Source organism: Plasmodium vivax, chromosome 13 (genome assembly GCF_000002415.2).
Source record: "Plasmodium vivax chromosome 13, whole genome shotgun sequence".
Lineage (NCBI taxonomy): Eukaryota > Apicomplexa > Aconoidasida > Haemosporida > Plasmodiidae > Plasmodium > Plasmodium vivax.
Window position 1 is genome coordinate 1,502,226 of NC_009918.1, and position 12,666 is coordinate 1,514,891.

The 12,666-nt window shown below is 44.7% G+C and overlaps 3 protein-coding genes across 3 annotated transcripts; 2 read left to right on the forward strand and 1 right to left on the reverse strand.

Annotated features, from left to right (window-relative positions):
* Nucleotides 1–1,425: 1,425 nt before the first annotated feature.
* PVX_085765 (hypothetical protein, conserved) lies at nucleotides 1,426–7,237 on the forward strand (the record flags this gene model as incomplete). Its single annotated transcript, XM_001616766.1, has 12 exons — nucleotides 1,426–1,475; nucleotides 1,636–1,724; nucleotides 1,882–1,965; nucleotides 2,144–2,215; nucleotides 2,350–2,408; nucleotides 2,562–2,738; nucleotides 2,946–2,988; nucleotides 3,195–6,023; nucleotides 6,146–6,409; nucleotides 6,709–6,755; nucleotides 6,937–6,997; nucleotides 7,170–7,237. The coding sequence occupies 12 exons, from the start codon at nucleotides 1,426–1,428 to the stop codon at nucleotides 7,235–7,237; spliced, it is 3,843 nt and encodes a 1,280-aa protein (XP_001616816.1).
* A 241-nt stretch (nucleotides 7,238–7,478) lies between these two features.
* PVX_085770 (hypothetical protein) lies at nucleotides 7,479–9,588 on the reverse strand (the record flags this gene model as incomplete). Its single annotated transcript, XM_001616767.1, has 2 exons — nucleotides 7,479–8,064; nucleotides 8,219–9,588. 2 exons carry the CDS (start codon nucleotides 9,586–9,588, stop codon nucleotides 7,479–7,481), a joined length of 1,956 nt encoding a protein of 651 aa, XP_001616817.1.
* Nucleotides 9,589–10,832: 1,244 nt separating this feature from the next.
* PVX_085775 (ATP-dependent transporter, putative) lies at nucleotides 10,833–11,888 on the forward strand (the record flags this gene model as incomplete). Its single annotated transcript, XM_001616768.1, has 1 exon — nucleotides 10,833–11,888. The coding sequence occupies one exon, from the start codon at nucleotides 10,833–10,835 to the stop codon at nucleotides 11,886–11,888; it is 1,056 nt and encodes a 351-aa protein (XP_001616818.1).
* Between the last annotated feature and the right edge of the window lie 778 nt (nucleotides 11,889–12,666).

Here is a 12,666-nt window from a genome sequence, read left to right on the forward strand (position 1 = left end):
TAGCAGCGCGCATTCGTACGTGGGTCAGGTCATATGAGCATTCGCGTCAGAAGGGAAAAAGTCCCACAGAGGGGAGAGGAGCAAAAAACAAACATGGAAAAAAATATACATACATATATATATATATATATGTATATATATATATTTTGTTTCTTTTTCGGTTCGCCAAAAGGTGAAAAAAAAAAAAAAAAAAATACCTTCTCCCTTTTTCCCGTTGCAAAAAAGGGACGTTACAACGGGCAGCGTTTTTCTTCGCAATTTCGCCCTGCCTTACCCGTGGAGGGGCATGCACACGGAGGAACATCTAGTTGCAGCTTCATCCAACTATGTACATGCATGCACTTTGCGTGCGCAGTTGCAAGGCGGAAGCTTCTGCATCCCCCCCCCTTGTATAGTGAAGTTATTTCTCCCCAAAGAGAGCACATCGAGAGAGGGTTCGCTCCTCTCGCCTCAACATAATAACATCGTTACGTGGTAACGTGGTAGTTTTTTTCTTTTTTTCCTCCATTTAGCCATTCCCTTTTTGATCCCCCTCCCCGAACGGTTGTTCTTCGCGTCAGTTGTGTTCCTTACTTGTTCGTAAAATCTCCACGTTTTGCTGCTCAAGGGGAATTTTTTTTTTTTTTTTTTTTTTTTTACATAATCACATTTTTGTGGCGGCTGCTCCAAATTGGAATTATTCTTACCACATCGAAATGGTTGCGGTGTGCCTGGGCGCAACGCGTTTGGGTAGGGTTCACGGCGGCAGGGTGGTGTCCGCCCATGCGTCAGTTTTGAGGTCAGTTCTGTGGTCAATTCTGTGATAGTTCTTGGTTAGCTCCCCCCAAGCGTTTCCATTCCGGTGTGCGAAACTCCGCCCCTCCACGTTTCCACCGCTCCTTATGTGTAAAAAAACACTCGTTACGGCGAAACCGCGCATCGCGCATGCTCAATGTTTTAAGATATATCTCGAACGGCGCGAAAAAAAATTAAAAAATCCGAAATGAAGTACGTAAGGGGAAAAACCCTCAAATGGTTATTCTCCCGGCGCGAAAGTAACTTCCCAGGGCACTTACGCAAAGCACCTTTTAACACCGCTTAGCCCTAGTGGGCGCAAAAAAAAAAAAAAAAAAAAATCACCCGTGCAATGTATGGCGGCAACCTTGGGCACCCTTCCCAGTTGTGTACGCCAGAAAAAGGCTAACTTTCTAAATTTGCGCCATGTGTGAAAAAAAATTTGCTTGAAATAGAACGAAATAGAACGAAATAGAACGAAATAGAACAACGCAGAACGAAGAACGAAGAAAACCGAAGTGACGTGAAGCAAAAAGCAACGAAACAAAAAAAAAGGCGGCGATTGACTCGTCACTCCACGCCCGTTAACAACAACCGCTGGCGCAGAGACATCAAAAGGCAACCGAGCCCCTCCCCTAAGCCTAATTCCCAATGGGTAGCAACAAACTGGCAGATTTCTTCGGAGAGCCCAGCCTGAACGCGTAACTGAAAATATTTTCTAAAGTTCCTCTGTTCTTTCGAAATTTAGGAACTTCACAGGGGAGACACTTCGCCACGTCACAACGTCGCCACGTCGTTACTCTGCCACTTCGCTACTTCACCACTTCTCCATTTTGCTATTTTCCCCCCTTTTTTTTCAAGCGGCTCCCGCGCGTACGATCGACATCAGTTAGGTGGTGCCCCATCATGCTTCGCCAAAAAGAAGGGGAAGCTTTTTCTCTTGGCCAGAGGTTAGTGCATCTGCGGTTGCGTAGGAATATGTCCAAGTGGGGAGAAAGCGGCGTTTTCCCCATCTGTGGCGGAGGAGCTGCTCTCCTTTTGTTCCATAATTTTACGATTTCCCCCTTTTTTATGCTTTTTCCCCCCTTCCATGTGCACCCCCTGAAGAGCCCCTCGAAGACACGATCGACCACGCTTGCATGGACACTCTACACATAGCAGAAAGAGTCAAAGGGAAAATAATCAACGAGCGTAAGGAAAAACAGCAAATGGCATTTATTTGAAGAAGGGACGCACGCTGCATGCATGTCATGGGTCCGCTTGACACCATGCGGTGTGCAACGTGGTAACCAACGTGGCAGCCAACGTGCCAACCAGCCGATGGGTAAATTCACCCCCTCTTCCTCAACACTTCCCCCCCCCTGGGCAGAGTTCCACTTGGTTCTGGTCCTGTACATGCAAATACTGAAGGCAAAGAAGACGCAAAACAAACTTAACCGAGGTTAAACGGAAAGGAAACAAAATCGCGTTTGGGTGGGCCCCCCTACTCAAACGGTCCCTGTGTGTGTTTAACAATGTGGGAACCATACCCTGTGAATATGCTTCTTCCTTTTTTTTTTTTTTTTCCCATTTTAGGCATCGATGAGAAGGTCGAAAAGGCCATTTCCGCGGCGATCGAATTGTACTCCTTGATAGTAATCTCCTCAAAAAAAAAGGAAAAGTGAACGGGGCAACACATTCATGTGCAACGTTGCGTATGGGTGTGTGCCCACATGCGTGAGGAGGGTTGGTGCCCCTCTTTGGTGCATCGGTTGATTGCGTCTCCCTTTTACTTCCCACCCCTCCAGGAGAAGCAAAGCGAAAATAAGAACAAAAAGTACCTGAAGGAAATATGCTCCATTTGTGACACTCTATCTCATTTGTTAATGAGATACAATGAGGACGTCGTGGCTGAGCGGTGGGGGGAGGAGCTGCCCACGCCGAGGGGTGGTGACCTTGGCGGGGCTTCTGGCGAGGACACGCTGGTACGTTGGAAGAGGCGGAAAAAAGGACAGCAAAAATGGAGAGGCAAAAAGGAGAGAAGCAAAATGGACAATTTGATTGATGCGCCACTATACAAAATGCTTGCACAATGACAGTTGCGATAAGTTGTGCGAACGGGGGGCAAAGATGTGACTCCAAATTCGCTTATTTTATTTTTATTATTTTTTTTTTTTTTTCCTTGCGGATAGGCCGAAGATGAAGAACCCCATGAAGAGAAAGCGCCACTGACAGGTGCGAATTTGAAAAGGGCTAAGCGTGTTTATGCTAAGGGGATGACTAGAAAGGGGTTGCCAAAACATCCTTTTTATAAGTTCTCTCGTTAGAAGGAGACAAAACGGGATGAGTGGTCTTCACTTGAGCGTTTTTACAATCGATATGGTCCCACTGTTTGACTGAATATTTATCTCCCCCCCAATACACACGCCTTTCCGCTGCAGAAAAGGAACCTCAAGGTGAAGAAACGAGTGGGCCACAAGATAGCACACAACATACGGGAGGTGAAAAAAACGTGAAAGGAGAGAAAGAAGAATGTCCACATTTGGGAGAACTCCCCCATGGAGAGACCTACTTAGAAAACGATTTTTCAACGCGAAACTGCATCAGATGTCTCTACGCGGCTAAAGAATTAAGCGAGACAGAATACTACGACCCTCATAGGAAGACCAAGCCGTTCAGATATTTCCAATCAGGAGACCCCAATTTGACATTGCAGGATAGAAAAAAATTGAGGAAAAGATTTAACCGCATTTGTCGGAGTAAATCCTACTTATTAAAGCAAAGGAGAAGCAGTGCCTCCTCTCTAGATGGATCTCTCTCGAAGGGAGGAATGAACCTTCCAAGGGATTTGAGACGTATCCTTTTAGGGACAAATAAAACGATCACCACCTTTGGCACAGATAAGAGTGGCAATATAAATGCCACCATCGAGTTCTTTACACCCTACGGAGGGAAGGAAAAAAATGTCATCAACTTGAATGAATATGATTATTTCTTTTGCAGCAGCGGTGATGAGTCAGAGGTGCAGAGCAACACAGATGGACAGCCACAAAATGGAAGAACCCCAAAGGGGAACTCCCTATTCAATAGAAATAACATCTTCTACGTAGGAAATAAAAAAGTCCTACTGAATAGGAAAAAAAAAGAAAAAATAATTTTCCAGATGAATGCCAATGGTATGTTAACAAAGGAGATCTTCAAAAAAGGAAAACAAAATGAAAACGTTTTAATAAAATCGTTTAACGAAAATGAGTGGTCAGATGAGCATGTCGATTTTTGCTACCTAAATGAACAGAAAAAAAAAGAAAAAATTGTCATCACGAAGGGGAGGGACGGGATGTGCAAACGTTTATTTCTGGACCACGAGCTGAATGGCAAACAGGAAAGTTTCGACCTTTACAGAAGAGGCGTCTTCAGCGTTAGGGAAGTCCATCTCTACGACGACGCGGAGGCCATGGCGTTTCGCCTTCTCAGGAGAAGAGAAGCAAAGGACCAAAACAACCGCGAAAGAGCAAAGGACCGGAACAACCGCGAAAGAGCAAATCTTGGGAAAGAAAAAAAAAAATTCAAAGGCGCAGAGGGAGCCAAGACTTACCCAAGCAAACGCACCCTCGCCCACACCAATGAATGGTCGCTGGAAAAGGGAACAGGCAGCCCCGGGAGTAGCAAAGAAACTTCCCTGGAGAGCATTTTTTCCAAGCTGAAAAGGAGAAAGGAAAGATACCTCAAGGCTATCTACCTGTGCAGTGATAAGGAGACCGGTCCGATTAGGAAATCACAAAATTTGAGACGCATCAAAATGAACCTTAACGGGTGGGAGAGGAGGAAGCACCCAGTGGGGAAGAGGCTCACGGGGAAGGTACCCCCCGCCGAAGGGGACAAAGCAGTCCAGCCGACCCCCCCGCAGATGGATTCCCCCCGATGGGAAACCCAAATCGGGAAGGTAAAGAAGCCCAAAAGGCCGCGCAGAGGGGGGGCAGATGCGCCGCTTCGAAAGAGTCCTGGCTCAGCTGAGAAGAAGGGGGAAATGGACAGAAAAGAAAAAGGGAAAGAAAGGGAAAAAGGGAAAGAAAAAGAAAAAGGGAAAGAAAGCGAAAAATCGAAGATGGCTGAGAATACCAAACGGGGTGAAAAATCCCATACGGATAAACACCACCTACGCGACCGCTTCACCGAGAAGAACCCCCCACAGGATGACTCACCCAAGGAAGGCAACCACATCAAGCTAGGCGAAAAAAAAATAAAGTTAGGGGGCAACGCCATGACCTATAGCAAACGCGAAAATGGGTATATGAACATTTACACAGACGTAAAAGAAAGCAACGGAGCTGTAGCGGTCGGTACGTTTTCACTGGCCAAGTTAGCATCCGTTATAGAGAAGAGTCACGAGGAGGGAGATAACCCAGAGACAGATGGTAACCAAAAAACGAATAAAAAAATTGAAGAATTTGTCTTTAATGAAAATTTAAAAGATATCAGCATTACGTCTCATAATGTCAGTCGAAAGAGTTCAAAAAATTGCGTTAAGTATCATCAACCCCAGGGGGAGATTCCCCAGGAGGAAAGCGGCCACATTTTGAAAAAGCTACATGAAGAAAGAGAAGCCTCTGGAGGGGGACCACACGGGGTGGAGGATGGCCAACCAAATGGTTATCCAACCAGCAAGGGAGGGGATGTCATCAGGGCAATCTCAAAAATGTTTAGTAAGGAAGATGCAAATCTAGGTGGGGAAACAGGACCCACAAAATTGCCAACATACAGATTACATAACAATCCTGATGGTACAACAGATAAAAATATTTTCAAGAAGAGTTCCATTTCGTTGGGTGAACTGTCTAAGAGTCCCTCGGGGGACATGCCAAAAAATGCTTTGGGGTATCTGCGCGACCATGTAGGGCGTCAACTGAGCGATTCGCAGAGCGATGTGATGAGCCATCAGCTGAATCGCCAGATGAGCAGCCAAGCGAGCCACCAGATGAGCAGCCAAGCGAGCCACCAGATGAGCAGCCAAATGAGCGACCAGCTAGGAACCGAAGCAGAGCAGCCTTTAAAAAATATACCATCCGAAGTGAGCAGCGGTTTAAAATCAGACCCTGAGGCACCTAAGGAGGAACGAAACGTCGCTAACGAAGCGGCGGTTGCAGTAAGGACGCAGGGTGACTTCCCCAAAGGGGTTTTGCAACAGGTGAATGGACCCCTGGAGGAAGAAAAGAAGAAACGGCAACAGTATCTCAGCAGGGGATTCCGGGCCTACGCCCACATAGTGCTATGTAAGGGGCACGGAAAGTAGACGCGCGAAGCGAGAAGTAGACCCAATGAGGGTGTACGCGCACCCCTGAACATGCCAGCACCGCTTCACCCCCACGCCCTTCTCCCCATTTCCCCCTTTCAGCCGAATCGAACGTCGTCACGAGAAAGTGTATAGTATCCTTTGATTATGCGTCTAAAAAACTCAGCATAGTAAGAAACAGAAAAGTGTTTAACATCGATGTGGATAAATTGTATGTGCAGGAAATGCCCACCTATGAAGATGACCTAGGCGTAATAGAATTGGTAATTTCGGAACGGAGATCCAGAGTGCTGCTACTGGAGTCTCGCGACCTTGTGGGGTTGCAGAACTTGGGGGATGAAATTGGCTGGATCAGCACCCCGAATGGTAAGGCAAAGCGGTGAGCGGTGATCCGGTTGAGCGGTGCTCCCGGTGAGCTGTGAACCTAATGCCCATGGGATAGTCCACACCTAACGCTGAATACACTGCGGGGGAGAGGCAATAAAAAGGCGTCTTTAGTACATCGGGGAGAGTCCTAAAAGGACATTTTCTCACGATGTGGAGCTTAATCGAGTCGTTCGTTTAGCCTCCTCCTCTCAGTGCGAAGGCAGACATATTTTTCTTTTTTTTCAAATCGGGGGTAATCCCTTTACTCACATTTTTTCCCTTTTACAATTTTGCGAAAGCTCGTTTAGGTTTGCACCGGGGGGGCACCTCGTTGGACACGCGAAGGGTAAGAATGGAGAACCACGTCGTGAGGGAGTGCGCCGCGGCACGTTGCTTTGATAGCTCTTCGATGTGAAACGGTCCCGTTTTGTTTCTCCGTTTTGCTGCTCCGTTTGCTGCTCCGTTTGGCTGCTCCCTTTCGCCGCACCGCTTCGCTATAGCGCTTGAGCCGCTTTCCCCCTTTGCAGACCGCGCCGCAGAATATGGAGGGAGGGAAAAAGGACCTAACGTACAAGCTGAATAACCATAGTAAGGAAAGCCCTAAGGGGCGGCCTCAGCTGACGAGGCGAACTTTTAGGGGCTTCCAAAAAGAAAAAAAAAAAAAGGCCTCATATTATGGTGCACCAGTTGGTTCACATCACGGCGATTATTTTATCCCCACTCACTTTTTTTTTTTTTTTTTTTTTCTTCCCCTTGTCAGTCTCAAAAGGAAAGATAAGTTTCTTCGACAAAATAAAGTTGAAAAGTTTTTTGGGCAAGAAAAAGTGACGCGCAAATTGGGGCACACTGTATCCCTCTTCCCACCTCATGAGGGGGATGAAAAAATGGCCAAGCAAATGTTCAACACGCGGATGATTGATTTGTCTGATCCTCTACTGTTAAGCAAAAATGAGAGAGGCCACACCCCTCAATGTTGATCACCAAATGGTACTTCCCACCCAGTTGAGAGGGCACCAGAGGGAATTTTTACACCCCTCCACTTGAGCGTAACATTTTTTCTGCCCCTAATTTATTCCTTGTGATAGAAATGATCGGCCAAAATGCCTATAACGTCCTTCACCAATTTTAGGAGGGAACTAATATGATAGTACCTGTCTTCATCGTGTGTTTGGCCATATGGCCCATTTTTTTCTGCCTGTATTTTTGCAAGAATTTGCTCAAAATGGGTAACAAAATTGGTAATACATTTTTTCACTTGAATTAATTTTTTTAAATAATCTTTTTTATTGTTCCTTATTTGTTGGTTTAGTATTTTTTTTAAAATCTTTTTTTCATTCGTCAAATGTGTGTAAATGGTGGAGAAGTTGATTTCCTCTTTTTGCAATTTTTTTAAATTTTTTAACTCGTCTGTCAGTTTATTTTTTTGTGATAAATTCGTCGTTTGTCCTTTTTTTTCTTTTTCCCGACCGCTCCTTTGTTTTATTATTAAGTCCGATGCTGCAAGGGGTACATCCGTCGCGGTCATCCTCGTTGCGGTGTTTTTTTTGTCAACTCCTTCCATTATGTAGCGCTTGAGGTTTATCGCCTGTTTGCAATTTTGACACGGACGGGCTGGCACGCTTGGGCGCCCCTCTTCATCAATGCTGTGGCTTCGGCTGGGGGGGAGGAAATGATGATGAGCGGCGGTAATGATGAGCAGCGGCAATGATGCGTAGCATTGCTTAGGGAGACCACACCGATGCGCGGTTAAAAGAACAGCGTGAGGATGTGCCTCTTAAGAAGGCACTTCAACTCCACAGTGCAGTATACCTGATGACCAACCCATGGGGAACTCTCCGTGGAGGCCTTCTCCTGAGGAAGAGACAAACTTGTTCGAGGTTTTCCCTCCTCACATTTGATCCATAATATTTAAGCTGCTCATTTAGGTAATTTTTCATTCTTTTGTCAACAGATGCGAACTTTCTAACAAAATCGATGGTACATTTGGGGTGAATATTCCGTGCGCTCTCTTTATCGGCCCATATTCGCACGTGAGGGCTTCCCTTTTGTCTCTTTTGCTTCGACGCTACATCGTAACCTGCCGCTACCCGTTTTGATTCTCTTTGTTTCTCATTATGTTGAACAGCATGTCGCTCCTGATTGACCCTATTTTTGTAGCTCTTCTTCATTATGTACCCTCTGTAGTAAACTTTTTTTTTCCTCCCTCCTTTGGGAAGTATTCCTTTGAGTAAATCGCCAAAACGGTGAGTGGAACCCTCATTTGGTTTTCCCTCCAGTGGTACTTGCGACATTTTGTCTAATTGGTTCTTCCCACTTATCCTTAAGCGTAACTTTCCTCTGGCACATTTGCTCATTTGGGTCGTTAGGAGGACATATCCCTGTTCGTTCGCTTTACTGGAACTGTAGGGTGGCATCCCTTGGTCTATGCATTTTCGGGGAATGTTCATCTGGTTTTTGTTAATCCGAAATGGTTTCCCATTACTCCCATTGGGTGTCTCCTCTCCTGCAGCTTTTACAAAATTAGTGTGTTCAACATTATGCCGATCATTGTTCTTACTCTTCCCATCGATCCTGCACGATGGGGTTGCCTCCTCATTTAGGTTTCTCCCCCTCGTTCTTCCTAACGTTGCAGTGTTTGGCTTATTCCCCCTGGCGTTGTGGTTCCCCTTGTTGTGATGCGCAAAGGGGGTCTCCCTTCCAATACCATCACTGCCACCATCACTGCTACCATCGCTGCTACCATCGCTGCTACCATCGCTGCTACCATCGCATGTATGAGGTGGATTATCCTTATGTGATGTACCCACACTGAAAAGGAAATCTTCACGTGGATTTGTTTTTCTCCTTTTAAAAGTTTTTAATTTTCCATAAATTGGGATGGACCCCTTTTCCCAGCATATGGACTCACCCACTGGACCGCGGATATATGCATTCACCTTTTTGGAAGTGCCCATAAAAAATATGCCCGTCTGATGCTTCTTTTTACTGCATTCGGTGAAGACGCTCCATCTGCACATCTCCTGATTTGTTCGCCTGTGTGGCAGCTCTTCCTCTGTATATTCTGCCCCATCTGTGAGTTCGTCAGAGCTACTTTTTAGATTACACTCGGTTTTGTCAAATTCTCTTTCTAGATCTTCCCTTGTCACTTTTGGTGCGTTATTAAACGGTTTGGAATTCATCTTGCGGTGATCCTTTTTGTCGCCTTTGCGCAGACAGCTTAATTGTTCCTCTTTTGCAGTTTGGCATGGAAAACGTGGCCACTCGATTATATGTTTTTCCTTTTTTTGGCATCAAGCAAAGGGAGTGTACCGCTTATCGAACCAAGCCGTTCGCTTCTCCTACATGGGAAGAATAATGCTGCTACGGGAACTTCACCCCAGTGTAGTTCACTCATTGCGTGCCCCCTCAGTTGGACGTTCTTCCCTTCCAGAGAATACACAAAAGGAACGTACGATTGGAACAAAGCAAACTGCAGATGGGATGAGCCAAAAAGGGTATAAGCACATATATATCTGCACATTTAATTGATAAAATAAGGTGAACCCACAATTAAGGACTGCCAAAAGAACAACACAACCGTGCGAAGGAAAAAAAAGGAGCGACATAAGGTGGTGCAAAAAAAATGAGGCAAAACGGACAAAATGACAGTGGCCATTTTTTTCACATTTTGCATTTTCCAAAGTAGAACAAAGCGTAAACCGATTTAAAAAAAAAAAAAAAAAAAACACTTCATGATGAGTCAATCCCACTTTTCCTTTTCCATTTAACGCCTTTTAAAAATTCTAACACGTTGCATATTTCTGCGTGTGGAAAAGCAGATGGGATTGAATTCCCCTGGTGGGCATTTCTGTATTTGTGACAATTTAGAAGCTGCTTTGCCGATCCCTTTCGCTTAATTCCCCGCGGTGATCTCAAAACGGCCAACTTCATAATGACGATGTTGAGGCCCCACTTTTAGTTACCCACGAAAAGTGGAAGTCATTCCCCGCCCCTTTGTCATGAGAACATGCATATAGCGTTTGCGCTTCTGCAAAATCCTCACTTTTTTTTCTTTTTTTTTTTTTTCAAATTGTGGAAAAGAAAAAAAAATCAGGAGTGTTTTTCCCCACGGAGGTAGAATTAGCGCAAGTCCTCGTTTATACATTCTGCCACAGCTGAGCACACTACCACAGGTGCACATAAGGTCAAAAGTGTAGAGCTACCACATCACGCACACCCGCTTTGGAAGCGTGTCCTTCGCAAACAACGCCACGCTGTGATGAGATACCTTCTAAGGATGGACCAGAAGAAGTTTACATAACTATGCACTTCTTACGACATCTCTCTTTAAGAAGCACAGGCAGGAAAAAAGGGAAAAAAAAACAGCTAGAAATATAAGCACGCACGTACCCATGTGAAATCACATGTATGGGGAGCTTCTAAAATGCGAACAGCGAAGTGGGAAGCAATTGCTTGTGCACTGGTTGCATTCCTCGGCCTGACGAAGTGCATGCGGGTTAGGCACAAAGTAAGAAACGCTGTTTTGCTAAAGGGTGGAGAAGCAGATACTGTGAAACCCCTTTTTCTGTTGAATAAAATAAAAAATAGGAAGTTGCAAAAAAGAAATAATGTGACCCTACATATGGACAACTCCAACGAGGACACCAGTAGGTTGTCTTTGCTAAAAAACTTAGATGACGAATCAAAAGTTATTACGCAGTCTCCAGAATGGAATGAAAAAATGCCCTTACTCGAAATAACCAATTTGCACGCAATGGAAGTAGAAGGGGGGAAAGAAATACTAAAGGGAATAAACCTTACCATTTTTTTAGGCGAAAAACATACCATTATGGGGAGAAATGGCTCTGGAAAATCGACGCTAGCTAAGGTAATAGCTGGCCATCCCTATTACAAAGTTACAAGCGGTACTATAAAATTTAAGGGACTCAATTTAAGTGAATTACCTGTTAATGTGAGGTCACTGTGCGGCATATTTTTAGCCTTCCAGTACCCTGTGGAATTACCAATGGTGAAAAATAATGAATTTTTACGAGCCGCGTTGAATAGCCATCGGAGACAAAGAAACGAACCCGAGATCAGTGCCACCGAATTTGACCTCTTAATGATTGAAGAAATAAAAAAAGTGGGACTCAGTTCGGAATTTTTAGATAGACCTGTTAATTACGGTTTCAGTGGGGGGGAAAAAAAAAGAAATGAAATTTTACAAATGCTAATTCTGAAGCCTTCCTTTTGTATCCTAGATGAAACGGACTCCGGTTTAGACGTGGACTCTTTCAAATTAACATCCAATGTGATTACGAATTTTTCCAATGAGAAGAATTCCTTTTTAATTGTTACTCATTATAAGAAGCTCCTGGAATTGCTCAGGCCAAATTTTATCCATATCATGCATCAGGGGAAGATTATAGAAAGTGGGGACTACTCTCTCGTGGATAAAATAGAAGCTAAAGGATATGCACAGTTTGTCAAGGATTCGTGAGAAATGTGACTTAATGGGAAATAGGGGGGCCGCGAAGCGCGCTTGCTCATTAAATATATTTTTTTTTTTTTTAAAAAGATTCAGTAGGGCCTCTTTTAAATGCAACGCTATGTGTGTTCCCGTCATGTGTGTATTCCACAATTAGGCGAACTCCACAACGCTGTGGAAATTTTTTTTGACTCATTTGAGATATGCGCATAAGTATTGCAGTGGAGATAGCTGCCTGTGCGATACATGGATTCGACTAAACCTGAGTTCATCTAACCGGTGAGGGTTCCCCTTTTTGTTCCCATTTAAACGCGCGCTTGGCGGTGTTGGCGATGTTCACCGACGCTTTGCAACTCATTTGTGTCTTTACATAATAGACCATTTTTTGTGTTTTGCAAAGAATTCTTCACCAGTTTGTGGAAACGCATCGTTTCAGGCTTCTCAAATGGTTGGCATGTGCCCTTCCTACTCGTTTATTTGTCCGCCCCTTTTGAATTCGCCACCAAGAGCGCTCCTAAAAGTGCGAGCTGTTCATCAAATGGATGAATGGTTTGAAAAATCGCCTGAACGGGTCATACGTAAAATGCCAATTTGGTAAAAAAAAAAAAAAATTAAAAAAAAAAAAAAAAGCTAGTCCACTTTGCACACATGCACGAAAGCGATGAATAGTGCGTTGCCACTTCCCCCGTTCAAGAAAAAAGAAGGGAGTGCCTCCTTCACTTTGGAAAGAAGCTAGCGGGTACATTAGCCTAAATTGTGACTACACAGTGATGGTTGCTATACACTGCCA